Source organism: Oncorhynchus nerka, linkage group LG28, assembly GCF_034236695.1.
Source record: "Oncorhynchus nerka isolate Pitt River linkage group LG28, Oner_Uvic_2.0, whole genome shotgun sequence".
NCBI lineage: Eukaryota > Metazoa > Chordata > Actinopteri > Salmoniformes > Salmonidae > Oncorhynchus > Oncorhynchus nerka.
In genome coordinates, this window is record NC_088423.1 from 49,876,231 (window position 1) to 49,901,672 (window position 25,442).

The window sequence follows — 25,442 nt, forward strand, 5'->3', positions numbered from 1 at the left end:
CGTAGAGATGGTCCCAGGTTTCCTCCAGATGTGTCACTTGGCATTCAGGCAAAATAGTTAAATATTGGTCTCTTGTCTCTCATGGTCAGAGTCCTTTAGGCAAACTCCAATTGGGCAATCATGTGCCTTTTACTGAGGTGTGGTTTCCGTCTGGCCACTCTACTATTAAGGCCTGATTGGTTGAGTGCTACAGAGATGGTTGTCCTTCTGGAAGGTCTCTCATCTCTACAGAGGAACTCTGGAGCTCTGTCAGATTCTTGGTCACTTCCCTGACCAAGGCCCTTCTCCCCCGATTGCTCAGTTTGGCCGGGCGGACAGTTCTAGGAAGAGTCTTGGCAGTTCCAAACTTCTTCCATTTAATAATGATGGAGGCCGCTGTGTTTTTGGGGTCCTTCAATGCTGCAGAAATGTATTGGTACCCTTCCCCAGATCTGTTTCTCGACTCAATCCTGTCTCAAAGCTCTACGGAAAATTCCTTCAACCTCACGGCTTGGTTTTGCACTATCAACTGTGGGACCTTATACAGACAGGTGTGTGTCTTTCCATATCATGTCCAATCAAGTTAATTTACAACCAAGTTGTAGAAACATGAGCTCAATTTCGAGTCTTAAAGCAAAGGGTCTGAATACTTATGTAAATAAGTAAATAATGTTGACAAAAAAAACTTTTTTTTAACTGTTTTTGCTTTGTCGTTATGGGTTATGTGGAACATTTTTTATTTCATCCATTTTAGAATAAAGCTGTAAGTAACAACATGTGGAAAAAGCCAAAGGGTCTGAATAATATCCGAATGCACGGTAATATTTAATAATTATAGTACCTAACATCCGATTTGGACCATTTTTTTTGCCGTCCAACATTTGAATGTGAGTACAACATTTTCACAACAGGCCTGAAGGAAACAGCAAGTTGGTCGGTAAACTTTCCAAATGTCTACATAACAAAATATGGTAGACAAGATGGGATCCTTTTCTGCCTGTAAAACGAATTATGCAGTTCAGGCTGTAACAAAATAATGTGGAATACAAGATTGGTGTGGGTTGTGGTGGGTCTGTTTGTGGCTTTTGACCATTTCTTTGGATTCCTCATGTCTATCTCATTGTTTGGTCCAAATTGGATGTTAGGTAATATATTTATTCAATTTTATATGAGTCCTATAAATTAAAATAGCCAATTTGGGTGCAATCAATTGAGTTAATTTCTTAGAGATTTAATTATATTTCAACAAAATAATGTTGCAGGAATGCTAATCTTATCTGTTTCTAACAACAGAAACAATTTCAGAACAATCTGAGATGGTGGGTGTCGAAATTGTGTTTTTATTGTGCTTTTTGAGGTGGAACAACCCGCCTGTTATACATGCTATTGTGTGGTGGCTGGTGGGCGATTCCATCTTAATACACAATGACATTGCTTGGAACCAAGAAACTTCAAACAATCAGACATAGAGCAACAACATTATGACCAGGAGGTTATGGAAAAACAAGGAAACCAAAAAAATCTATTTGACTTGAGAATTACAGTGTGCTGGTTGGCCTACCTGAGGACATCTTCCACCCTAAAGCCTTTTGACCTGGCCAGGCTGGTCAGAAAGTTCCTTCTACTGCTGCCCATCTTCCTCTCCACCAGATACAGAGTCACCTCCTTGAACTTGACCTCTACCTGACCCTGAGCACCAGCCTCAACCGGCCTCTTCCTCTTTTTCACAAGAGCTAGCATGCCAGCATGGTTCATCTTTTTGGCATGAGCTTCAGAAAGTGGAGCACTTAAACTTGAAACTCGTTTTGCTTTCTCAAAGGTCTGTATTGTGTGCCTCGCACCTCTTGCCTCTAGGAAAATGCTTGTTTTGGTGATGCCACAGTTGTTGGTCTCTTATTTGTCAACACAAGGATAAACTGGCAGTTGGAATGAGGTCTGTGAGGGGCTGACAGACAGGAAGCCTCTGGCAAAGCAACAGGTGTTTATGATTTGGATTTTATTAGGCAGAGATCAACTGCCACAATCAAACAATGACAAAGAGGAAAAAACATAAATAACTTGTGATTGGCCTATTAGAGGGGCTTCGTGAATCCACATAGAATGGATTGAAAATGTATCTACATAGAATCTAATGAGGAAAAGCAAAGCCATGTTAACAATACCAATGAAACGGGGCCCAGAAAAAAATTACATTTAGATTATTATTATTATTATTAATCGGGATGATTCTGGACTGCAGGTTAGAGCAAAACCTTTTTCCAGGGGTCAATTATTAGGACTATTTTGTCCAAATTGGGGGTGTGCATATGGTGGTCAGTTTTGAAACATTATTAGGTCATTAAAAGCATAAGTATAATTTTGAGATGTTTCTCAACTCCTCAGATAAGACACTAGAATGGACTGAAATGATTTTGTAGCTTGAGTCTTTGAATGGATGTTCAAGTCCCTGTCCAAGGATATAAAAACACTCAAAAAGGTCATCCCAAGGCAATTTGAAGTAAATGTCCCTAATCCAATGGCAAGTCTAATGGCAATGGATGGCTCTGAACTATTCAATGTCTATTTTCCAACAAAAGAATGTGAGAAACAGAGAAGAGAGGCCTGGGGTGTATTCATTCCGCCGATTCTGTTGCAAAACGTTTCTTAAATGGAAGCAAACGGAACAAAACGGGGAGTGACTTACCTGAATTTGTCCAATGGAAATCTTTGGCGGAATAAATACATTCCAGAAATCCCTCTTTGTAGCAAACAATGGGCATGTTCGCTTGCTCAGTCGGTGAATTGCACATTCGCAGTTGCCCCTCCCACGTATGCCTGCCTCACATGGAAAAACTTTAGACCACAGGAGGTTGGTGGCACCTTAATTGGGGAGAACGGCTCGTGGTAATGGCTGGAATGGAATAAGGGGAATGGTATCAAATATATCAAACATGGTTTCCATGTGTTTGATGCCATATCATTTGCTCCATTCCAGCCATTATTATGAGCCGTCCTCCCCTCAGCAGACACCACTGCTTTAGACGTTCCTGTTTTTCTACATTCAAAAGACTACAGTAGCCACAATTCTGTTGACAACCTATTTCCTGTAGTTTCAAAGTCATTAAACATTTTGTTAAATGTAATGAAGTAAAATGTTTTATTTCTACTTCAAAACAGAGCAGACTTTGTTAAAACTTCATTGGGATAGAGGGCAGTATTTTCACGTCCGGATGAAAAGCGTGCCCAGAGTAAACTGCATGTTTCTCAGGCCCTGAAGCTAGGACATGCATATAATTGGTAGATTTAGATAGACACTTTAGAGTGTTTCTAAAGCTGTTAGAATGATGTCTGTGGGTATAACAGAACTGATATGGCAGGCGAAACACCGAGGACACACCATCCCAAAAAATAAAAATTCAGCTTACCACTGTTTTCAATGGCTAGTACTATAATTAAGCCCAAGTCCTCCCACATCGCAGTTCCTAGGGATTCCACTAGACAACAATCTTTAGAAAGAGTTTCAGGCTGTTTTTTTTTTAAATGACCCAGAAATTGTAGTTTTTCTAGGTGGCTCCCATTTTGGCTGTAGTGTTTCCAAGCGCGTGGAGGAAAGCACGTTCTTTCTTATTTATCTCTGGTAACGAACATACTATTCTCCGTCTTAAATTTATCGTGTGTTCGCGTATTAGGATACCTAAGGTTTGATTATAAACGTTGTTTTACTTGTTTCGAAAAGTTTATTAGTATTGTTTGGGATTCATTTTGTATGCATTTTGATCTAGGGAAGCTGAGTGGATTATTGACTGAAGGGCGCCAGCTAAGTTTTTATGAGTTTTTATGGATATAAAGAAGAACATTATCGAACAAAAGGACCATTTGTGATGTAACTGGGACCTTTTGGAGTGCCAACAGAAGAAGATCATCAAAGGTAAGGCATTTTTTATATCACTATTTCTGATTTTTGTGTCACACCTCCCTGGTTGAAATATGTTTGTCATGCATTTGTATGATGGGGCGCTGTCCTCAGATAACCGCATGGTTTGCTTTCGCCGTAAAGCCTTTTTGAAATCTGACACGGTGGCTGGATTAACAAGAAGTTAACCTTTATTTTGATGTATTACACTTGTGATTTTATGAAAGTTCAATATTTATAGTAAATTAATTTGAATTTGGCGCTCTGCCATTTCACCGGATGTTGTCGAGGTGTCCCGCTAGTGGGACGCCAATCCCAAACAGGTTTTAATGGCATGTATTAAATAATTTCATTCAAATAAGTTGACTCACCCGGATAAGTATACCTGGATGCACATGTATTAACTTTGAAAAATGGATTTCTTTGTTTGGGCTAATGGTTATGGCTAATGGTTTCTACCTGAGCATACGGCACATGGTAATTGTCTGCAATTCACACCTCCCAGTATAGATGGTGATACTATTATTCCCCCACTGGGTCAAACAGCTGCAAAGACAAAGGCATGTTTACACCAGCTACTAGGCGAGTTGACTCCTTGCACATCTAGACAGCCAATACTCTGTTGCTAGGCAGAAACTTAAGTGGTGTGTGTAATCGAGCTGTTCCTTCTCACTTCATCTAACTTGACCTCGGCCTGAATTCCTCACTCCTCTCTAATCCACGGCAATCCAACCTTATCTGCCACACCCTGATCTGTTTCACCTGTCTTTGTGATTGCCTCCACCCTCCTCCAGGTGTCATCCATCTTCCCCATTATCCCCTGTGTATTTATACCTGTGACCTCTGTTTGCCTGTTGCCAGTTCATCTTGTTTGTCAAGTCAACCAGCATTTTTGTGTCAGATCCTGCTTTTCCCCAGTCTCTCTTTTCTTGTTCTCCTGGTTCTTGACCCTTGCCTGTCCTGACCCTGTACCCACCCGCCTGACCACTCTGCCTGACCCTAAGCCTGCCTGTTGTCCTGTACCTTTGCCCCACCTCTGGATTACCGACCTGTGCCTGACCTGAGCCTGCCTGCCGTCCTTTAACTTTGCCCCTGTTGCTGTAATAAACATTGTTACTTCGACACGGTCTGCATCTGGGTCTTACCTCTATACCTGATCTTATCAGTGACCACAACCAAGTGATTGCCTTTTTCCTCACTCAGTAACTTTCCATACCCCTTAGTTCTTATCCACCCTCCAATGACCCCAATGATACCTCCTTAGGCTTTCACCCAGTCTTCCCCCGTTAGGGCACAGGTTAGAAAAGATGCTCCCTTCATGGTCACCCGATATACACGTGCAGTGGCCTTAATCAACTTTACCTCATCTTGAGGCAAATCGGCACTGTAACGACTTCAGAAGCTGATATCCCAGCCATGCTAACAAGTTCACCCCTGCTACCACTAACACTGCCCACTGCTTCAAAATACACCTCATTTGCGCCGTAGTCCAGTTCTATGCTGTTACTATAGCATCCTTCACCACTACTACTGCTCATTCAGTTGCTGTCCCTACAGCCGTGAGAATAGCTATTGTATTGAATCTGTCTCCTGCTCCTGATCTCCTATTGCCTTTGTGGTTCACCAATAGATCAAGAATTGAATATTTCAGATACTCCCTAATTGTCTCCCAACCCATACCCAGTTTTCTAGACACCAACATCTCCACTGATATCCTGTGTTCTGCTACAGTCGGTATCTGTGGATAATACTTCCCGTGTGCTCAGGTTAGGGACACATCTCTCATCCCAAGGCCGATCTACACCCCCACCCCTTTGTGAACACCCTCGTTACAGTGTAAACTTTAGGTCACAACGGTTGATAAGCAGCAACCTTCTAACAATTTCCTTTTACAGTCACTTGGTCCCAATCTTCTGGGAGATATGTCAAGTGTTTGCGGGTTTGTTAGGACTGGGGGAGAGATTAGTGGCGTTGGAAGAGTATCCAACCGTACAAAACTCTGTGTCACATGTTTCTGAATCACACTCTGTGGGAGATGTGATGCTATTATTACAGCAAACTTCCCCTTCGGTGATGTGGCCTCCTGTATACAGGGATCTGTGGCTATTCTTTCAAGCGTTGTACCTTCTTGGATGAAGCCCTCACTGAAAGTTGACAATAGTGTCTGAAATGACAACACTATCTATGCTACTCCCACCTACTCCCACCACTTGACTTTATAGTAGTCTCTATATTGTGCATAGTTAGCTGTCCTTCCTCTACTATGTGCTTTCCCCTGTATCACTATACACAAGGAGTGGTATCGTTCCCCAGAGACTCTATTTCCCACTTCCTTAATCTATGAGCCTCACAAATCTCCGCCCCAGTCATATTAAATTCCGCTTTCCCAAATCCCTGTAATGTTAATGCCTTGGTTTTTGGAACTCTGTAGAATGCACTGATATCGATCCTACCAGGATGTGTCAACACCGATATGGAAACATTCTGCCTCAAACATTCTGTCCCCTATGTACATTGCCTCTGGCCTCAAGTACATTTGCACCTAGATTATTCCATCTAACCCATAACACGTTAATCACTACTGCTGTGCCACTCACATAGTTATAAACATACTAAGACATGCTCAGGTCAATTAGTCAGTTCTGGCACAATGATCACTCACATGTTCCACGCCACCTAGAAAACATTGTTTGTTATCCCACTCAGTTGTACCCAGTCTTCTTCTTCCTCATCATTGGAGGTCAATGGTAAAACAAAGCCCCTACTATCAATGTCCCTATTACGGTTAGCCCACGCTACCATCTACTGTGTTCTCTGATAACCTCCCTCTCGGAGGACACGAAAAGATAAGGTTTCCTGGGAGGAAAGCCTCCCTAGACTCAATGGATTGTTACAAATATTGAATTAGTTTCAGAAACCACTTCGTGCTCTCCTCACAGCTTAAGGGCAGCGCTCTCTCTCTCTCCTTCTCTCCTTTCCAAATCATAATTAGAACTATTGATAAATTATCCATCCCAAATTTGGAATGACAGTCCTGAGTGCTTCACTTTGAGTCTATCATCGAATTCCAGACTCTCAACTTATCACACACCGACACTGGCAGAATGTACGTTTACAGACAGGGGGAAATATATATACAGTATGTACTACTCATATTACCAGCATTAACTTTTCTCATCACAGCCACCATTTATCCCTGTCTCACATTGTCGTGAGTGGCATGTTAATGACAGATAGGTATCTCTATATATTTTTTTGTGTGCAGACCCCCACAATCAACCTGATACCCCAAATACACAGTTTAGAGCAACCCTAAATCTATTACGAGTACAGTTGACAACCCCCCTCCTTCCCATTACTCATTCTTCTGACGTCTCTTAATTTTCTTCTTCCGATAGCGTTACAGTACATCTTCCCAATGGCACACATGTAACTCATGCCTGTCAAAGTTGATGGCCCTTGATAATGTCCCGATTTCAATATCTGGGGAATAATCCGTTTTTCCCAAGTGAACGAATGTGTCACCTGAGCCTCCACCACCATTCTGTACAGTCCATTCTTTCTTTATCATTTTCCGAACAGTGCACCAGCAGCATGAGAGGAGTTTGGACATGATCTCTCTCCATACTCACTCCACATGCACGGTGTCAGGACTCATTCCGCACTCCTTGATAGCTCGGATTAAGGTCTCAGGTAGAAGTGGTGCAGGACAGGGCCGTACTGAACGCCATTGTCGCCATTACTTCAGTCAGTTAGAGGGGATGAGGCTCACACTCTTCTTGGTCGAATTTTCTCTTCCATGCACCTAGATGCCATCTGGAGTCACTCTCACCATAACTTCGAGTCTGGACCGACAAGAACAGTATAGGGCATGTCTGATTTGGGGAATCAAGACAAACTATTCACTGTATGACAAATTATTACATTTTATTTTATTAATACAAATATTTCTAAGACAAATGTCAAATACAACACACTGTTGAAACAAATTAGCTTATACTCCCTTATCATATTGGCGACCTCACCTCAGAGTTATAGGTTCAGGGAGTTAGAGGGCTAACCCTTTGGGAGAAATCCCGACCAGACAGCAAACCCAATCTGGTGAGGTTTGTATTGAAGCAAAGACAAACGCAAATCAACCAAAACAACAACACTTCATATTGTTTGATTAGGGCTAAACTTTGAACATTGAGATATTAAAGACATGATAGATCAGACGCATAGTATATAAAGGAGTGAGATCTGTAGAAGGACAGAGTGGCTGTGGAATGTGTTGGGTGGATGAGAGGAGATCACAGGATTGCTATATGGGAGCGGATGGACATCTGTGGATTAGGCAAAGGAGGGGTTGAGGTCAGGAGGTCAGGTCAGATCCCCTGAAGGGAGTAATAAGGGTTTAGTATCCTGTTACCCTCTTCCTGTCGAACCATAAGATGTAAGGATTGGAGAGAAGGAGGAGTGTCCAAATTGGGGTATATATAATTGTGATGGTGAGAACATGCTTTTGTCTGAATGTCGACCCTTTGGGAAGAATTCAACTTGGTTAAGCTTCTCTAGTCTCCGTGAGTTATTTACTCTGAAATTAGAACCTAACAGACGATTTGTAGTTCAACCAAAGAGTCCAGATCAGTGGAGCAGAGCTGGCAACAAACAAGGTAGGCTAGTTCCTATATCTGTTTCCACTTATTTTGACATCTTTGGGAGATGAGAATCGTAGGCTGAACAAATTATGGGATACGGACTTGGAGAGCCTGAGTTTAATTCGATAGGCCCATTGTATATCGACCGGTAGTAGCTTTATGGTAGATGGTAAGTCCCGGAAGGTAAACTCGTACATGCTGGTACCTATAGGGTAAGTCCTAGGGTGTAAATCCCTAGTAGGTTGGTTCCTGCTAGTACTATAAGTAAGTATAAAAATAAGTATAGATTAAGTCCCGGAAGGTAAACTCAAGCAGGCTAGTACCTGTGGGGTAAGTCCTAGGGGGTAAATTCTGATTGGGATAGTTCATGTGACTACTATAAGAATAGGGTGAGTCCCGGAAGGTAAGCCTGTGCAGACTGAAACCTGCGAAGGGTAAGTCCAAGCGGAGTAAATTCTGGGTGGGGTTGGTTCCCTGCTAAAACTGTAACGAGAGGACAAAAGGCCCAGTTTCAGTGGCCATAAAAGCGTAGGGTGTGAGTGTGAGTGTGTCACGCCCTGGCCATAAAGAGGTTTTTATTCTCTATTTTGGTTAGGCCAGGGTGTGACTAGGGTGGGCATTCTAGTTTCTTTATTTCTATGTTTTCTATTTCATTGTTTTCGGCCGAGTGTGGTTCCCAATCAGAGGCAGCTGTCTATCGTTGTCTCTGATTGGGAATCATACTTCGGTAGTCCTTTTTCCCTCTTTCATTTGTGGGTTCTTAATTTTACACTGGTTGTTATTTTGCCCTGCAGAACGGCACGTTCATATTTTGTTTTGTTGTTGTCGGTGTTCAGTTAACCTTTTTGGGATAGGGGGCAGCATTTTCACTTTTGGATGAATAGCGTGCCCAGAGTGAACTGCCTCCTACTCTGTCCCAGATGCTAACATATGCATAGTATTATTAGTATTGGATAGAAAACACTCTGAAGTTTCTAAAACTGTTTGAATGATGTCTGTGAGTATATAACAGAACTCATATGGCAGGCGAAAACCTGAGAAAAATCCAATCAGGAAGTGGGACATCTGAGGTTTGTAGTTTTTCAAAGCTTGGCCTACCGAATACACATTGAGATATGGATGAGGTTGCACTTCCTACAGCTTCCACTAGATGTCAACCGTCTTTTGAAACTTGAATGAGGATTCTACTATAAAGGAGGGGCTCAGGAGACCTCTTTGAGTCAGTGGTCTGGCAGAGAGCCTTGGTCTCGTGACGCGTCCTCCCGACAGAGTTACCTCGCATTCCAGTGCTTTTTCTGAAGACAAAGAAATTCTCCGGTTGGAACATCATTGATGTTTTATGTTAAAAACATCCTAACGATTGATTCCATACATTGTTTGACATGTTTCTAAAGGACTGTAATGGAACATGAGTTTTTGTCTGGATGAAATGCTTGCGCATTATGGAACAAATCAGTCATTTATTGTCGAACTGGGATTCCTGGGAGTGCCTTCTGATGAAGAGTGAATATTTATGGTGTTGTTTTTAACTTTGTTGATTCCAAAATGGCGGACATTCCTCTGGCTGTTTTGGGCTCTGAGAGCCTTTCTCAGATTATGCTTTTTCCATAAAGTTTTTTTGAAATCTGACACAGCGGTTGCATTAAGGAGAAGTCTATCTTCAATTTTGTGAATAACACTAGTATCTTTTATCAATGTTTATTATGAGTATTTCTGCAATATCCCCGGATGTTTTGCAATCCAAACATTACTGCACGTAACGCGCCAATGTAAATTGAGATTTTTGGATATAAATATGCACATTATCGAACAAAACATACATGTATTGTGTAACATGATGTCCAATGAGTGTCATCTGATGAAGATCATCAAAGGTTAGTGATTCATTTTATCTATATTTCTGCTTTTTGTGACTCCTATCTTTGGCTGGACAAATGGCTGTGTTTTTTTTTACTTGGCATCTAACATAATCATATGTTGTGCTTTAGCTGTAAAGCATTTTTTAAATTGGACACGATCGGTAGATTAACAAGATGTTTATCTTTCATTTGCTGTATTGGACTTGTTAATGTGTGAAAGTTACATATTTCAAAAAAATATTTTTGAATTTCGCGCGCTGCCCTTTCAGTGGAATGTTGTCGCGCCTGCGCTAGAAAGGTTAATAAATACATAGAATGAACACGTACCATGCTGCGCTTTGGTCCACTTCTTCCCATGACAATCGTGACAGTGTGTGTGAATGGGAGGTTAGTTTTGTGCCTTGTTGGGGTGGTGAACCATGGCAGATTATGTGGAAATAGGAAGACAAGTGTGAATAATTTTGGTGATGTGTGTTTTCAATAATAGGGATATTGGTGGAAATAAGTCATCCATATTCTCCTGTAATACATTTGCAGACACTATGGTATCGGTTCTAAATACAAGGTATTAAGTGCCGTGACCAATTAATTATTAACCGGGGAAGTGTGTAGTGCTATCTTAGAAAATAGTTAATAGAAGGTGTGTATTATAGACGGGAGTGAAGTAATCTAAGATACCCTGAACACCGTCGGGAGAGTTTAAGGAATAATAACTATTGATATGGCGACAGCTCCGATTCTCCCTGTAATGTAGAGCTAGCATAACTCTTTTCATCCATGGAGGCGCTGAAAGAAGCGCACAAGCAGTCTACCAATTCGACTGGAATATGGGAAAAATTGCGCAAAGTAGATCAAATTGGACAATATTTTCCCGCTGACGGAGAATTCAAATCAAATAAAGAATTCAGGGAGGCTATTATGACTTGGCATAAAGACATAAAAATAGAATCAAAAGCTCAATATGCCAACATTTTGATGTCAGCATTCTATCAACAAAGAATGCATCACGATAAAACCAGAATGAGTACCAGTACGCTACCACAGAAAGACTGGGAACGGGAGTGTATTAATAGAATTTGCAATTATGCTTTGATGACAGGTTTGAACCTTGTGATCAAAACGGTATTTGCGGGGGTAGTAGATTTAATTCAAGACGATGTTTTGAGAATGGAATATAACTCCTCTCACCTCGCAGGCGTGCGAGGGGTTAATAGGGCCATAGAGAAAATCACTACCTATAGTTTCAATGGCCAAGATAAGACAAAGAAACGTAGTGAAAAAACATCAAAGCGTGAGGAGATCCCACATCTAAAACAGGGAGCTATCAGGCATTGGAAGAATGAGTGTAAGGTGATACTGGATCCTACTGCATTCGAAGGAAATGCCACGATACAAGAGTTTGCATCTTTTTCAAAAGAGCAACAACTAATCGTTTTGAGATTAGCAAGAATGGAACTTTCACCTAGGGGTGTATAGTCTCTGTTCGATCAATAAGTGGTTCATAGAGATTACAGTTTCTATGTGGAGGAAGACGTATGAGATCACGTTTTACCTAACCTAGGCCAGGGATTAAGTATTGCGGATTCCTTGCAATGAGAAATTGGCTAAATTTGCAGGAAAATGTATTCTGGGTTGAACAATCTGTATTTTGGGTTGAATAATGGATTCTAAAGGTAACAAATTTAAATTAGATGGCCAAACACTCCTTGCAAACTCAGAAAGCCTTCTTTTTTTATATATATCATGAGACATTTTATGTGGTTTTATTTTTAATAGATTTACGTTTTATGTCGTCTTATTCTGGAATAGAATTCTAGAATGGTCGAAAGGGTGGAGGGGTCACGAGGAATTGGTATAGGGGTTACCAAACCTAAAATGAACTTTAAATAGTTTTATGTGGTGTGGTGGTTATGGAGAATCATGGGGTAAGGAGACCAGTGTTACACTCGGTGGAGAAATAATTGTGCCGTGTCTATGGGTAGTACATGCTAAATAATGGACAGCAGATTTACAAATAACAGGTTTGGTTTATAATTAATACTTTTGGATTGCTGACTAAAATGTTGCATAGTGAATGCTAACGAAATGTGCACTCTCTTTTCCAAAAGAGGGGGTTTCATTATTTTTCATTTGAAGGTCCCCGGACATTGAGGGGGGAGAGCAGTTTGTGATATTTGGCAGTTTTAGGTATTAACGTATCTGGATTAGGCCATAAACGAGTTCCAGATAATACGTGAGGCCCGTTCATGTGTGTTCTGGACCTACGGTTCACCAGCACGCACCATTTACTGGTTACGAATATGCGTTTGTGGTGTGTTGATACTGTGGGATTTATTTGGATGGGGTCTATTCAATTCAGTAAAATTGGGTATGCAGAAGGATGGAAATGTTTTGAAAGGTATTTAAATGGTTTCTGAAGGACAGGCAAAGAAAAGGGACAGGAAACATTTTAATGGTGTCGAATGCCCTGTATCCTAAAAATCTCTTGTGAGGAATGATCAACCTCACTAGAAATGAACAGAACAGGGGCATTTAATTATAAAATGAATGAGAAACACCAGTCTCTAATCAAATTGTACCATTTCTTTAGGAGATTATTATTATTACCGTAGGGAGTTATAAAGTGTTGTAATTCTAAATTGATTAGTTATTCGAATATGTTTATTTTTGATATAACATGTTTTTGAATCACGTGTTCGAAAGGGGAAATGACCAGTTCCCTGAGGTCCTGGTCTTTGTGTACTTATACAGTGGTACTGTGTTCAGTCTGCATATAGAAAGGAAAATATATGTTAATAAGGGATGACAGTTACTTCAAATTGACTGTGATGTATATTTTGCTGATTTCATTTTGTGTTTTGTTTCCATACAAATTTTACCAGATTGGATAATGGAGTGTGGAATTCTGCGAGGGGTTAGGGTGCTAACTTCACAATCTGGTAACTCTTCTGAGAGGTCGCCAGTAGAGGGAGTATGGACTAATTTACTAAATGGTTTTAGCAGTAACAGTATGTTGTTATGCTTTTTGACATTTGTCGTAGAGATAATGTTATTAAGAAATGGTTAATGTAATTATTCGTCATATAGTCAATGTTTGTCTGGATTTCCTGAAACAGAAATGAAATGAACTAAACTGTTTTGAGGTTATGATGGAAGGTGACGTCAGATCGTGTCTTAATGCATGGTAGGAATAATTTGTCCACAAACAGTGTGTGTGAACCTCAAAACCCTCCCTAACCGGCTGAAGAAAGAGCGACAAAGTCATGCAATGAGAGACAGTGACTTTTACCACTTCTATCTGAGTCTGACCAATAAACCGGGCCCGTGGTAATGAGAGCGAGTGTGGAGTGAGCGTGGAGTAAGAGAACGCTCCGGTGAGAGACTTGTGTACGTGGGAGAAACAAAAGTATCGACTTGGATATTAAAATCGGGACATTATCAAGGGCCACAAAATGTGACAGGCAAAAGTTACATGTGCCGTTGAGAAGACGATATCTGAAAAAGACACGCTAGAATGATAAGTGCCGGGTGAAGGATGGGGGGTGGTCTACACACTGCGTACAATTTGGACTATGGATGCATTGAGATACTGATCTTTCATTACCAGGACACACGTGTCAGGAAAACAGGGTCAAAGGGGGGCTGTAATGAGAAGAGCTATTACCAGCAATAAAAGGTTGTTTATAAACGTATGTTCTAACAGGGATGATGTGTGCTAAACTGAGAAGCTAGAATTCAAGTCCTAGACTCAAAGTAAGCACTGAGGAATGTCATTCTAAATTTGGGTTGGATAATTTATAGTGTTGTGATTGGGAGACAGCGAGAGAGAATTGCTTCAGAACGATGAGGGGTGGGGTCGCTGCTAAAATGTATTTGGCCGGGGGTTGGTTTGTTAGGGAATCACTGGATGATAGCTTGGGACAACCATGAACGTTTTTTGTTCTCTTTTGTTTTCCCTGCATTCAGAATTGTAATGTTACATTGCATCAATGGCTGGTGCTAGGTTATTAAACATTGTCATGACGTTGGCCTGGGGGAAGGTTTATGACAGTCATAAATAACCCCTCCCCCCTTTTTCCTCTCTCTACCCTACTGATGTGACATTTGAAAATCCTTTGGTTAACATAGAGATTCTGGGAACATCAGAAGGTGGGGGGAAATGAACCATATTCTGGTAATCCGACCACTTGAACATATGTGTTGGTACTTAATGAATATGATGCCAGTTTGGTTGTCATCTGAGACATTCTCCTCAATTATAGGATGACATAAACTCTACAGTGGAAAGTCTGCACATTGTAGTTCAATTTAAATGTTTGAATATATAATTATTGGTGAAGAGATTAAAGGTAATTTTAGCTTCCAAATGAGTGATTTGGGTTTTCATAGTGTTAGGGCTCTTCTCAATCAGTGGCCCACCCCTGTGAAGAGACATGGGTTATAAAACTGTGAAAACACACCCATCTCCCTCCACTATATAAAGCCTTGACGAAAATGTAACCTCCTGTTCCGAGGATGTGAGGACGACGGTCCGATGTCAGAATGATTCAGATAATAACTACAGAACGGAGCCAACCTCAGCGTGAGCTTTGGTTGCGAATGGTATGAACTTTGAACTCTTATTCACTACAGAAGTGATACCTCCGAGCTGTTGAGTTAGCAACAGCACCTACAAACGTGAGCTGGGAAAGAACAGACAGAGTATCCCGTCTACCACACAAAGACTTTACTACAACGTATCCAATTTACCAGCAGATACATTCTTCAAAGGATAAAGGACTCTGTTGGACAACACGGGCTTCCATCTACCACCAACCTACCGAAGCGTAGCTCAGAGTAAATATTTATTGCATTTTCCTTTTCCAAATGGGCAGTAATTTAGAATGCATAAGATACTGTATTGATGGTAGAGACATAGCTTCTCCCTTTGTTCCTCTGTCTTCCCGCTCTTTCACTCAAACCCTGCCCCCTTTCTTTGTGTAACCAGCTGTCATATCTGTTCCGCCCGCTAGGGACGTTTTCCTTTATGACGAAATTTGTAATCACATTTACATGATTAGCTCAATCAGGTAATATTAATTACAGATAAAGGATTCTATAGAATAGCATGTCATATCACTTAATCCGGCATTTCCTTTTCAAGTCAATTTGTTTTTAGGTTTTGTGGAACATAAGGGTGTTCATTGTTCCAGAGGAGGGAATGATGTATATTGACTGATTGATTTGAGAATGTGTTATTATGTTTATAACTGTAGAAAATGCATTAGGAGTAATGACTAGTGTGTTATGGGTTAGATGTAATGATAGAGGAGCATCATTCCCAGAGACTTTATATTGTTACAGAAGATAGCTCATAGGAGAGGAAGGACAGCTAACTGTACACAATATGGGGATTTAGTTGAACATTACACATACCTAGAGCATGGTGAGAGTAGAAGAGATAGTGATGGCATTTCAGACACTATGGTAAACTTCCAGGACACCTGTGACTCAGAGTTTTGTTAGGTTGGATATTTTTCCCAAATCATTCATCTTTTCCCAATTTCTAACAACCAGTGAACATTTGACAGATGACATGCAGGAGTTATTCTCACGGCAGTCGCGGTAGGGACAGCAACTGAAGGAGCAGTACTAGTAGCGAAGGATGCTATATTGACAGCATGGAACTGGACTACTGTGCAAATGAGGGGTATTGTGAGACAATAGTCATGGGCCATGTTAGTAGTAGCAGGGGTTACTTTAATAGCATTGTTGGGATATCAGTTTATGAGGACTCGTGCCACATGGATTGGTAACTGGTAACTGGGAGACCGATGGGAGTACAGGGGAGGCTGTTTTCAAATGTCACAAATTAGTGATCTTGCATAGTGCATAGTTCTCACATGAAATGAGGTCCAGCTGCATAATGGGTGAGTGAAGACACCATGACAGAGGAAGCGGAGCGAGAGAGAAAGAGAGAGAGACTAGATTCCACTGTAAGACATACAGATGGGTTGGGTCTGGGAGCTACTTTAAACATAATAGTTGGGTTGGGGTTAACTACTTTATTGGTCAATGCATCATATGATAAAGGATAGATGTTGGGGTAATTGTACTCTGAACAAAATGTTGAAGGTATTGATGTGAGTTACCTCAAGAGGATGTACCGTTGATTAGGGATTCGCGCTTGCATATCAGGTGACATGCCTATCAGGGGAAATGGAGGAGATGAGGACAAAGTGAAAATGACATGACTTTCGAACACCTCTCGGAACCTGGGGCCGAAAGGGGACGACTGGGCGAAAGCATGAGGAAGCCTTTTTAGAGCTTTAATTTTTGTGGAACCCCGCAGGGAAGTATCCTGGAGGCATAGAGTCAGGTGACGAGAGAGTGGGACTTGTCATGGTCTCAGACTTTGGTTTTCATGCATATATAATTATGCATAGCTTATCACGTTAGTAATGCTGTTGTGTTTTATGTATTTTTGTTGTTTTCCAAGTCTTATGCTATCACTGTCTTAGGAACAGTAGGAGAAAGTGGAGAAACGAAAAGCGTTCCAGCTGACAAGGAACAAGACAGCAGATTCAGCTGGAATGGCATTTTGTTGTGTGATGAGAGATGGGAATAAAATTGTGTTGGATGTGGTTATAGAACAGAGGCCATAAGTCTCTGAGTTTGTAAACCTCACAGTGAATGTTTGTTATCATTGTTTGTTCCATTTGTAAATGTTTTAATTTGTGATTTGTTATCATTGTTTATTCATTTATATTCATTTGTATTTTTTTTAAATGCATGTTTTATTATTGTTTGTACATTCATTAGTCATTCCCAAGTTTGTATAAATTGAACATTAGGACGCTATTGTTCAAGAGGAGGGACTGTTAGATTCGGGCTTAAATTTGAACATATATTAAAGACATGATAGATCAGATGCAAAGTATACAAAGGAGTGGGATCTGTAGAAGGACAGAGTGGCTGTGGAATGTGCTGGGTGGACGAGAGGAGATACAGGATTGCAATAGGGGAGCAGATGGCCATCTGTGGATTAGGCGAAGGAGGGGTTGAGGTCAGGAGGTCAGGTCAGATCCCCTGAAGGGAGTAATAAGGGTTTAGTATCCTATTACCCTCTTCCTGTCGAACCATAAGATGTAATGATTGGAGAGAAGGAGGAGTGTCCAAAGTGGGGTATATATAATTGTGACGGTGAGGACATATTTTTGTCTGAATACAGCTGTGTCGACCCTTTGGGAAAAATTAAACTTGATTAAGCTTCTCTAGTGTCCGTGAGTTATTTACTCTGAAATTAGAACCTAACAATATTATACTTAAATCTCACCCAATGTCTCTAGCCTTTCTGGAGAGGGTGAAAGTCCCAGAAAGTCAGAACAGAGGTCATTCAACACAAACTGATGAATTAAATATTACCACTTCCTTTTTAAAACCATGTCTATCTTTATTTCCCAAATACACTTCAATACTATCACAATCGCTTTTTTAAATATTTTGATAATTTTAAGCAGATTTAAAGACTTACACCTAACAAACCCTTTGTACTTTTTTAAACACTTTTAACATAGGCCCTGTTTTTAGCTCACATCCCACCGATAATGCCTTCCATTACGCCTGGGAAGAAAACACTTCAATTTGTTCAACTTGCCATTGACTCAACCATTGGCTCAACATACCCCAAGGCAAACATTTTGACAATTTTTTTATATTTTTTATTTCACCTTTATTTAACCAGGTAGGCTAGTTGAGAACAAGTTCTCATTTGCAGCTGCGACCTGGCCAAGATCAAGCATAGCAGTGTGAACAGACAACAACACAGAGTTACACATGGAGTAAACAATAAACTATAACATAGTAGAAAAAAAGAAAAAAAAGAATCTATATACATTGTGTGCAAAATGCATGAGGAGGTAGGCAATAAATAGGCCATAGGAATGAATAATTACAATTTAGCAGATTAACACTGGAGTGATAAATTATCAGATGAACATGTGCAGGTAGAGATACAGGTGTGCAAAAGAGCAGAAAAGTAAATAAAATAAAAACAGTATGGGGCTGAGGTAGGTAAATTGGGTGGACTATATACCGATGGACTATGTACAGCTGCAGCGATCAGTTAGCTGCTCAGATAGCAGATGTTTAAAGTTGATGAGGGAGATAAAAGTCTCCAACTTCAGAGATTTATGCAATTTGTTCCAGTCACAGGCAGCAGAGAACTGGAAGGAAAGGCGGAAAATGAGGTTTTGGCTTTAGGGATTATCAGTGAGATACACCTGCTGGAGCGCGTGCTACGGGTGGGTGTTGCCATCGTGACCAGTGAACTGAGATAAGGCGGAGCTTTACCTAGCATAGACTTGTAGATGACCTGGAGCCAGTGGGTCTGGCGACGAACATGTAGCGAGGGCCAGCCGACTAGAGCATACAGGTCGCAGTGGTGGGTGGTATAAGGTGCTTTAGTAACAAAACGGATGGCACTGTGATAAACTGCACCCAGTTTGCTGAGTAGAGTATTGGAAGCTATTTTGTAGATGACATCGCCGAAGTCGAGGATCAGTAGGATATTCAGTTTTACTAGGGTAAGTTTGGCGGTGTGAGTGAAGGAGGCTTTGTTGCGAAATAGAAAGCTGACTCTAGATTTGATTTTGGATTGGAGATGTTTGATATGAGTCTGGAAGGAGAGTTTGCAGTCTAGCCAGACACCTAGGTACTTATAGATGTCCACATATTCTAGTTCCGAACCATCCAGGGTGGTGATGCTAGTCGGACGTGCGGGTGCAGGCAGCGAACGGTTGAAAAGCATGCATTTGGTTTTACTAGCGTTTAAGAGCAGGTGGAGGCCACGGAAGGAGTGTTGTATGGCATTGAAGCTCGTTTGGAGGATAGATAGCACAGTGTCCAAGGAAGGGCCAGAAGTATACAGAATGGTGTCGTCTGCGTAGAGGTGGATCAGGGAATCGCCCGCAGCAAGAGCAACATCTTTGATATATACAGAGAAAAGAGTCGGCCCGAGAATTGAACCCTGTGGTACCCCCATAGAGACTGCCAGAGGACCGGACAACATGCCCTCCGATTTGACACACTGAACTCTGTCTGCAAAGCAGTTGGTGAACCAGGCAAGGCAGTCATTAGAAAAACCGAGGCTACTGAGTCTGCCGATAAGAATATGGTGATGGACAGAGTCGAAAGCCTTGGCCAGGTATATCAACCTCAAGGATGCACATTCACACTAGGTTTAGAACCTCACAATGAAGCTTATAGAGACCCTAACTGATGTATAGAACAATCTTGAAATTATCTACTTTGGTTTAGATACAAGCGTCATAAAATGTCAAACACGTTGCAGCAGTGTGTAGGAGAGAGATTCATAGATGCGACAAGTGTGAAGCAGGGCATGAGACAAAGAAATGTGTAGTATTGGTGTGTTAAGTTCTGACAAACAGAGTGAAAATCTAACGGACAACTAATAAAAGCTTAAACCAAGTTTATTCACCCACTGGATCAAACAGCTGCAAAGACAAAGACATGTTAACACCAGCATAAAACTCTACAAACAATCACTTATAATTTTAACGCCACTCTAATTTCTCGTGACCCCTCCTCCCTTTCGTCAATTCTATAAAGATATAGTGTCTCACGATAAAAAAAAATGTTTAAAGGTTTTCTGAGCTTGCAATGGATTTGAACTTTTTACCTAATAGAATCCATTTTAGAATCCATTCCTTTCGCATAGATTATCCAACACCAAAATTGGTTCCACACCTGTCGCCATGTAAAATTATCTGGATATTGTTATTGCTTCTATGGTCAGAGACATGGGTATTAGTCGTATCACTTTCGAATCTGCCCAGTTACCCCACTAAATATAAGTCTTTTTCCTATCACAAATTTAGCCAATTCGAGCTCCCCTGCTCCGCTGCCCTCAAGAGTGTCTACTGCTCTTCTTTTTCTAATGTGGCAAATGACTACATCACAGCGTTCCCTCAAGAGGGAGCGGTTGCAGTAGGCTTCCCTGCTGCCCTACACTCACTTTTCCAATGACCAACGGCCCCACACCTAAAACAGGGTTCTGACGCTCTGTGCCTTGAGGCAGATTCACTGCCCTTTCATTCCTGTTCTTTGTCTTACCTTGGCCGTTAAAGCCACTGTTAATAGCTTTCACTGTGGCTGTATTAACCACATGCACTGCCACGCCTGCTCCCATGCCTGCTCCCACTCCCCCTCTTAGCACTTGAGGGCACCATGCTGCCCATCATTACGCACACTTGTTACCATCATTACGCGCATCCGCGCAATATTGGACTGACCTGGACTCCTACACTTTGTTACCCCCTCTATATCTGTCTGTTCCTCAGTTTGTTCCCCATGTCAGCATTGATGCCGTTATGTTTTCCCCTGTCCAGACAGAATTAGATTCCACTCTCAAGCTTACTGCACTATTTCATTCCATTGAAAATGTTGGTCACTACCCCCGCAATAGCCGTTTTGATAACAGATTTCAAACCTGCCATCAAAGCACACTTACATATTCTCTCAATGTACTCACGTACCCAGTCTTTTTAATGTTGAGTACAACTACTAATTTTGTTTTTATCCGTTTTGTTTTTCTGTTGATAGAACATTGACATCAAAATGCTGGTGTATTGAGCTTTACATTTTTTATTTTATGTCATTGTGCCAACTCACAATAGCATATCTGAATTCTTTATTAGATTGGAATTTTCCGTCAGCAGGGAAATGCTGACCAATTTGATCCAGTTTGCTCAATTTTCCCCAATTGATAGAATGCTCTTGCGCCTCTTTTAGCACGCCCATGTTTTGCTATTGTTTTCCTATTCTGTTCCCCCTTTTTTGGGAGTGTCAGAAGCCACGGATGCCATTTCAATGGTGGTTATTTATGCGCCTCTCTCGACTGTGTCTAGGGTGTTTAGATTTCCTCACTCGTGACTCTAATACACGCACTGTATTTACAATTTTCCAAGGTAGGGATACCCACTTCCCCGGAGAATATCTATGGTTTCTGCCTATTAATTAGTCACGCCACCGGAAACCTTGTATTAGAACCAATACTGAAGTGACTGCCAATTTACTACTGGAGAATACGGGAGACCTAATGTCTTATACCAGTGTCACGCTTCAAATATCACTGTTGTTGACAACACACATAACCTAAATTATTTACAGTAATCTTATTATTTCCACATAATCTGTCAACCTCTCTCCTTATTGCTACTGCTAATACACTAGCAATAATGCTCTCTTCCAGAACTTGTAGGCAACCTTGTAAACAACCTTTTATCACCATCCACATTACCACTCACTGACAATGTTTCATCTTAAAGCACAGATGTTTTCTCCTTTTCTCCTTAGTATGCACTTCCTTCCTGTGTCCTTCTATATGTACTTTTATACTAGTACACAAGCATGACAATTTATCCATACACACACACTCTACGGCCTACACAGTCACTGCAGCTGGAACTTTCGTCCCACTTACAGAGCTCGCAGGGAAATAACCCCACTAGGGACCTGTCCTACACGGAATTGACCCTACACTGTAGTGTCACTCACAGATCTCGCAGAAACTATCTCCACTTGGGACCTATTCTAACGGAACCCACCCTAAACCATGCATTTCTATGGATCTCGCTGAGGACTAATCCCACTCGGGACCCCTCTTTACGGAACCTACCCATAACCATATATTTCCAACCAGTAGTTACACAATGGGCCTACTAAATAAATCAAATCAAATGTTATTTGTCACATGCACCGAATACAACAAGTGTTACAGTGTTACAACCTTACAGTGAAATGCTTACTTTCAAGCCCGTAACCAACAATGCAGTTTTAAGAAAAATATTAACAACAAAAAAGAAAAAAAAAGAAAAAATAATTAAGGAACAGCAGTAAAATAACAATAGAGAGTCTATATACAAAGGGTACCGGTACAGAGTCAATGTACATGGGCACCGATTAGTCGAGTTAATTGAGATAATATATACATGTGGGCAGAATTATTAAAGTGGCTTATGCATAGATTATAACAGAGAGTAGCAGCAGTGTAAAAGAGGGGGCGGGGGCAATGCAAGTAGTCCAGGTAGCCATTTGATTAGATGTTCAGTAGTCTAATGGCTTGGGGTTAGTATCTGTTTAGAAGCCTCTTGGACCTAGACTTGGCACCCTGGCTTTCTATGTCCATATCCTATAATTGGTTCAGCCTATGACTCTCATCTCCCCAAGATGTCAGAATGAGTGGTAACAGGTGTAAGAACTGTGTCTACCTTGTTTTTGGTGCTGGCTCCTGTTTCACTGATTCTGACTCTCTAGTTCGACTCTAAATCGGGGCGAATCCTGCAGACAGCACCAACTGTTTGTTTTTCACTCTGTTTGTCAGAACCTAACGGACAACTAGTAAAAGTTCAAACCACGTTTTATTCACCCACTGGGTCAAACAGCTGCAAAGACAAAGCAATATTTACACCAGCACAAGTATTTATACCCTCCTACTAGGCGGAGTCAACTCCTTCCACATCTAGACAGCCAATACATTTCTGTTGCTAGGCAGAAATATAAGTTGTGTGTGTGTAATAGGACTGCTCCTTCTCACTTCCTCTAACTTGACCTCGGCCTGAATTCCTCACTCCTCCATAATCCACGGCTGTCCAACCTTATTAGTGACGCCGAATACAACCTGACCTCGGCCTAAATTCCTCACTCCTCCATAATCCACGGCTGTCCAACCTTATTAGTGACGCCGAATACAACCTGACCTCGGCCTGAATTCCTCACTCCTCCATAATCCACGGCTGTCCAACCTGATTAGTGACGCCGAATACAACCTGACCTCGGCCTGAATTCCTCACTCCTCCATAATCCACGGCTATCCGACCTTATTAGTGAGCACAACCAGGTGATTGTCTTTTTTCTCACTCTAACTTTCCGTAACCCCTAGCTCTTATCCACCCTCCATTGACCTCACCATATACATTCCTTATACATGTAATCATTAACTTCTAGTATAGTAAGTATGTTTCAAGATGGAATCCAGCAGGAGGAAAAAGATGTGTGTGTTAACTGAAGGGGTAACCATGGTGCTGGAGATCAGAAGTGTCCGGTGAGAGAAAGACAGGTCGAGGTTGCCAGGATCAGTGAAGTACAGAAGTTGTCGTATGATGATGCAGTGAAAAGAGTAGTAGAGGAAGATGGGTCCAGGGTGAGGGATCCTAAGAGCTCCCTGTAAGTAGGCCATGGCCAATAGAGAGTGATAGGAATAACATGTGTTTCAGGAAGGTTGGCTTAGCTTTCATAGAAATGGTTATCAACTGCACTGCAGAAATGTAATCACAGAAAATAGAAATTGCGGTGGCAGCTGCAGAGAAATACTTGGGTGTACAAGATTTTACTGCAGAGGATTTACAAGGTGTGTTGAATGATAGTGTACCATCCTCCCAGGCTGCTGGCCTGGTCTAAGATCAGATGGGGCCAAGTAGTGGAATAATGGTGAGGTTATAATGGGTATAGAGCTGGTTGATTTTCCTTCCCTTTTCCCAGTCCTTTTTCCCTTCCCTTTTGTGTCACAAACTGTAATGAATTCACAGTCCAGAACAGTAGGCAGAAACACAGGGCTAAATAAGCTAAATATATTAATAGCGAGGCCTCACACTCCAGTACAGTAGGTGGCGGTGTATGCACCTTTCAGTTGGTTGCGATCCGCCAAAACAAATGTAAAAATCCCATATAACGTTGCGGTCTATATCATCAAATCACAGAGCAGATACAAGTCACGTGACCACCGGACTCGTAAGAAACATAGCGGTTGTTGGTTGGGTGTGGTGTTAGTTTAACATTTCTGTGCTAAAGGGTAAAAAAAACATGGTATTTAGCAAAATAGTGTTTTTTAGACACAACTGCAAACTTCAAGGAGTAGGGCATTCAAGGAGTCGGTTTGATGGGAATCTGTGATGTCATGCCTTGATCAGAGTGAACCAACCAATCATGGGGCTACCAGCCTGTCTGCCTGATGGAATGTCTTCAGCCACTATAACTCTCATTAGCCTGATGCTTGAGGGTTAGTGTCACAGGCTAGGTTTTGTCTAATTGTCGGCCCACTTCCCTCCGACCGCTCAGCTGTGTGCCGTGCTGGCCCAAGTCCAACAGTGTGATCTGACGAAATACACATACTCGCAAAGACTCACACAGTCGGCACATTCACAGTTCACACCCAATTTCAATCATATCTAAACGTACGCTCTCCTTTAGCATGTGACGTTAGTAAGGAAATTATATGACCTGAATCAATTGTTTCATTGGTTTTATTACATTTTTATGTGAACCGAGCAAGCAAAATTACTTTGAAAAGATGCGTCTGGACAGTGATGTCAGGTGAATTTTAGGTGCTGAATGAAATGTGAAAAGACGCCTTCTCCAGACATTGAAAGCCTCTTAATATAGGAAAGAGGAACCAGCTGAAGACTGCAACAGAATAGTTATCAGTGCGCCCGTGTCACATGCTCTTATGTTAGCTTTTTCAAAAGCTGTAGACCTTTCCTGCTGTAAAGTGCACAAATCTACCTATAGCGGCCTCATGAGTGGGATGTTATAAATATTTTTTGAATTTCATAATTAATCAACATTAAAAAAATTAAATACTCAGAAAATCCAGTGTTTCTATGCCAAATGGTTTTGTTATATTTCATTCTTCTGTGATGGAAACAAATGTCCTCTCACTGTCAATTGAGTTTATTTTCAGCAAACTTAACATGTGTAAATATGTGTATGACCATAACAAGATTCAACAAAAGGGGGGGGGGAGTTCAAAATCAAAATTAACAGTCGGTATCTGGTGCATTAAGTACTGCAGTGCATCTCCTCCTCATGGACTGCACCAGATTTGCCAGTTCTTGCTGTGAGATGTTACCCCACTCTTCCACCAAGGCACCTGCCAGTTCCTGGACATTTCTGGGGGAATGACTCTAGCCCTCACCCTCCGATCCAACAGGACGTGCTCAATGAGATTGAGATCCGGGCTCTTCGCTGGCCATGGCAGAACACTGACATTCCTGTCTTGCAGGAAATCACGCACAG

General features: G+C 41.4%; 1 protein-coding gene across 4 annotated transcripts in view; it reads right to left on the reverse strand.

Moving 5' to 3' along the window:
- The window catches only part of LOC115113350 (DNA nucleotidylexotransferase), a 143,542-nt gene extending 140,772 nt beyond the window's left edge, over positions 1-2,770 (reverse strand). For 3 of the 4 annotated variants that reach the window (XM_029640891.2, XM_029640890.2, XM_029640889.2), the window contains exon 1: positions 1,541-1,858. In XM_029640891.2, the coding sequence (XP_029496751.2) occupies positions 1,541-1,734 (194 nt within the window). In that variant the 5' untranslated portion in view covers positions 1,735-1,858. Of the gene's footprint in view, positions 1-1,540; positions 1,859-2,662 lie in introns of those variants that run through there. The other variant, XM_065012862.1, reaches the window with a different exon arrangement.
- Between the last annotated feature and the right edge of the window lie 22,672 nt (positions 2,771-25,442).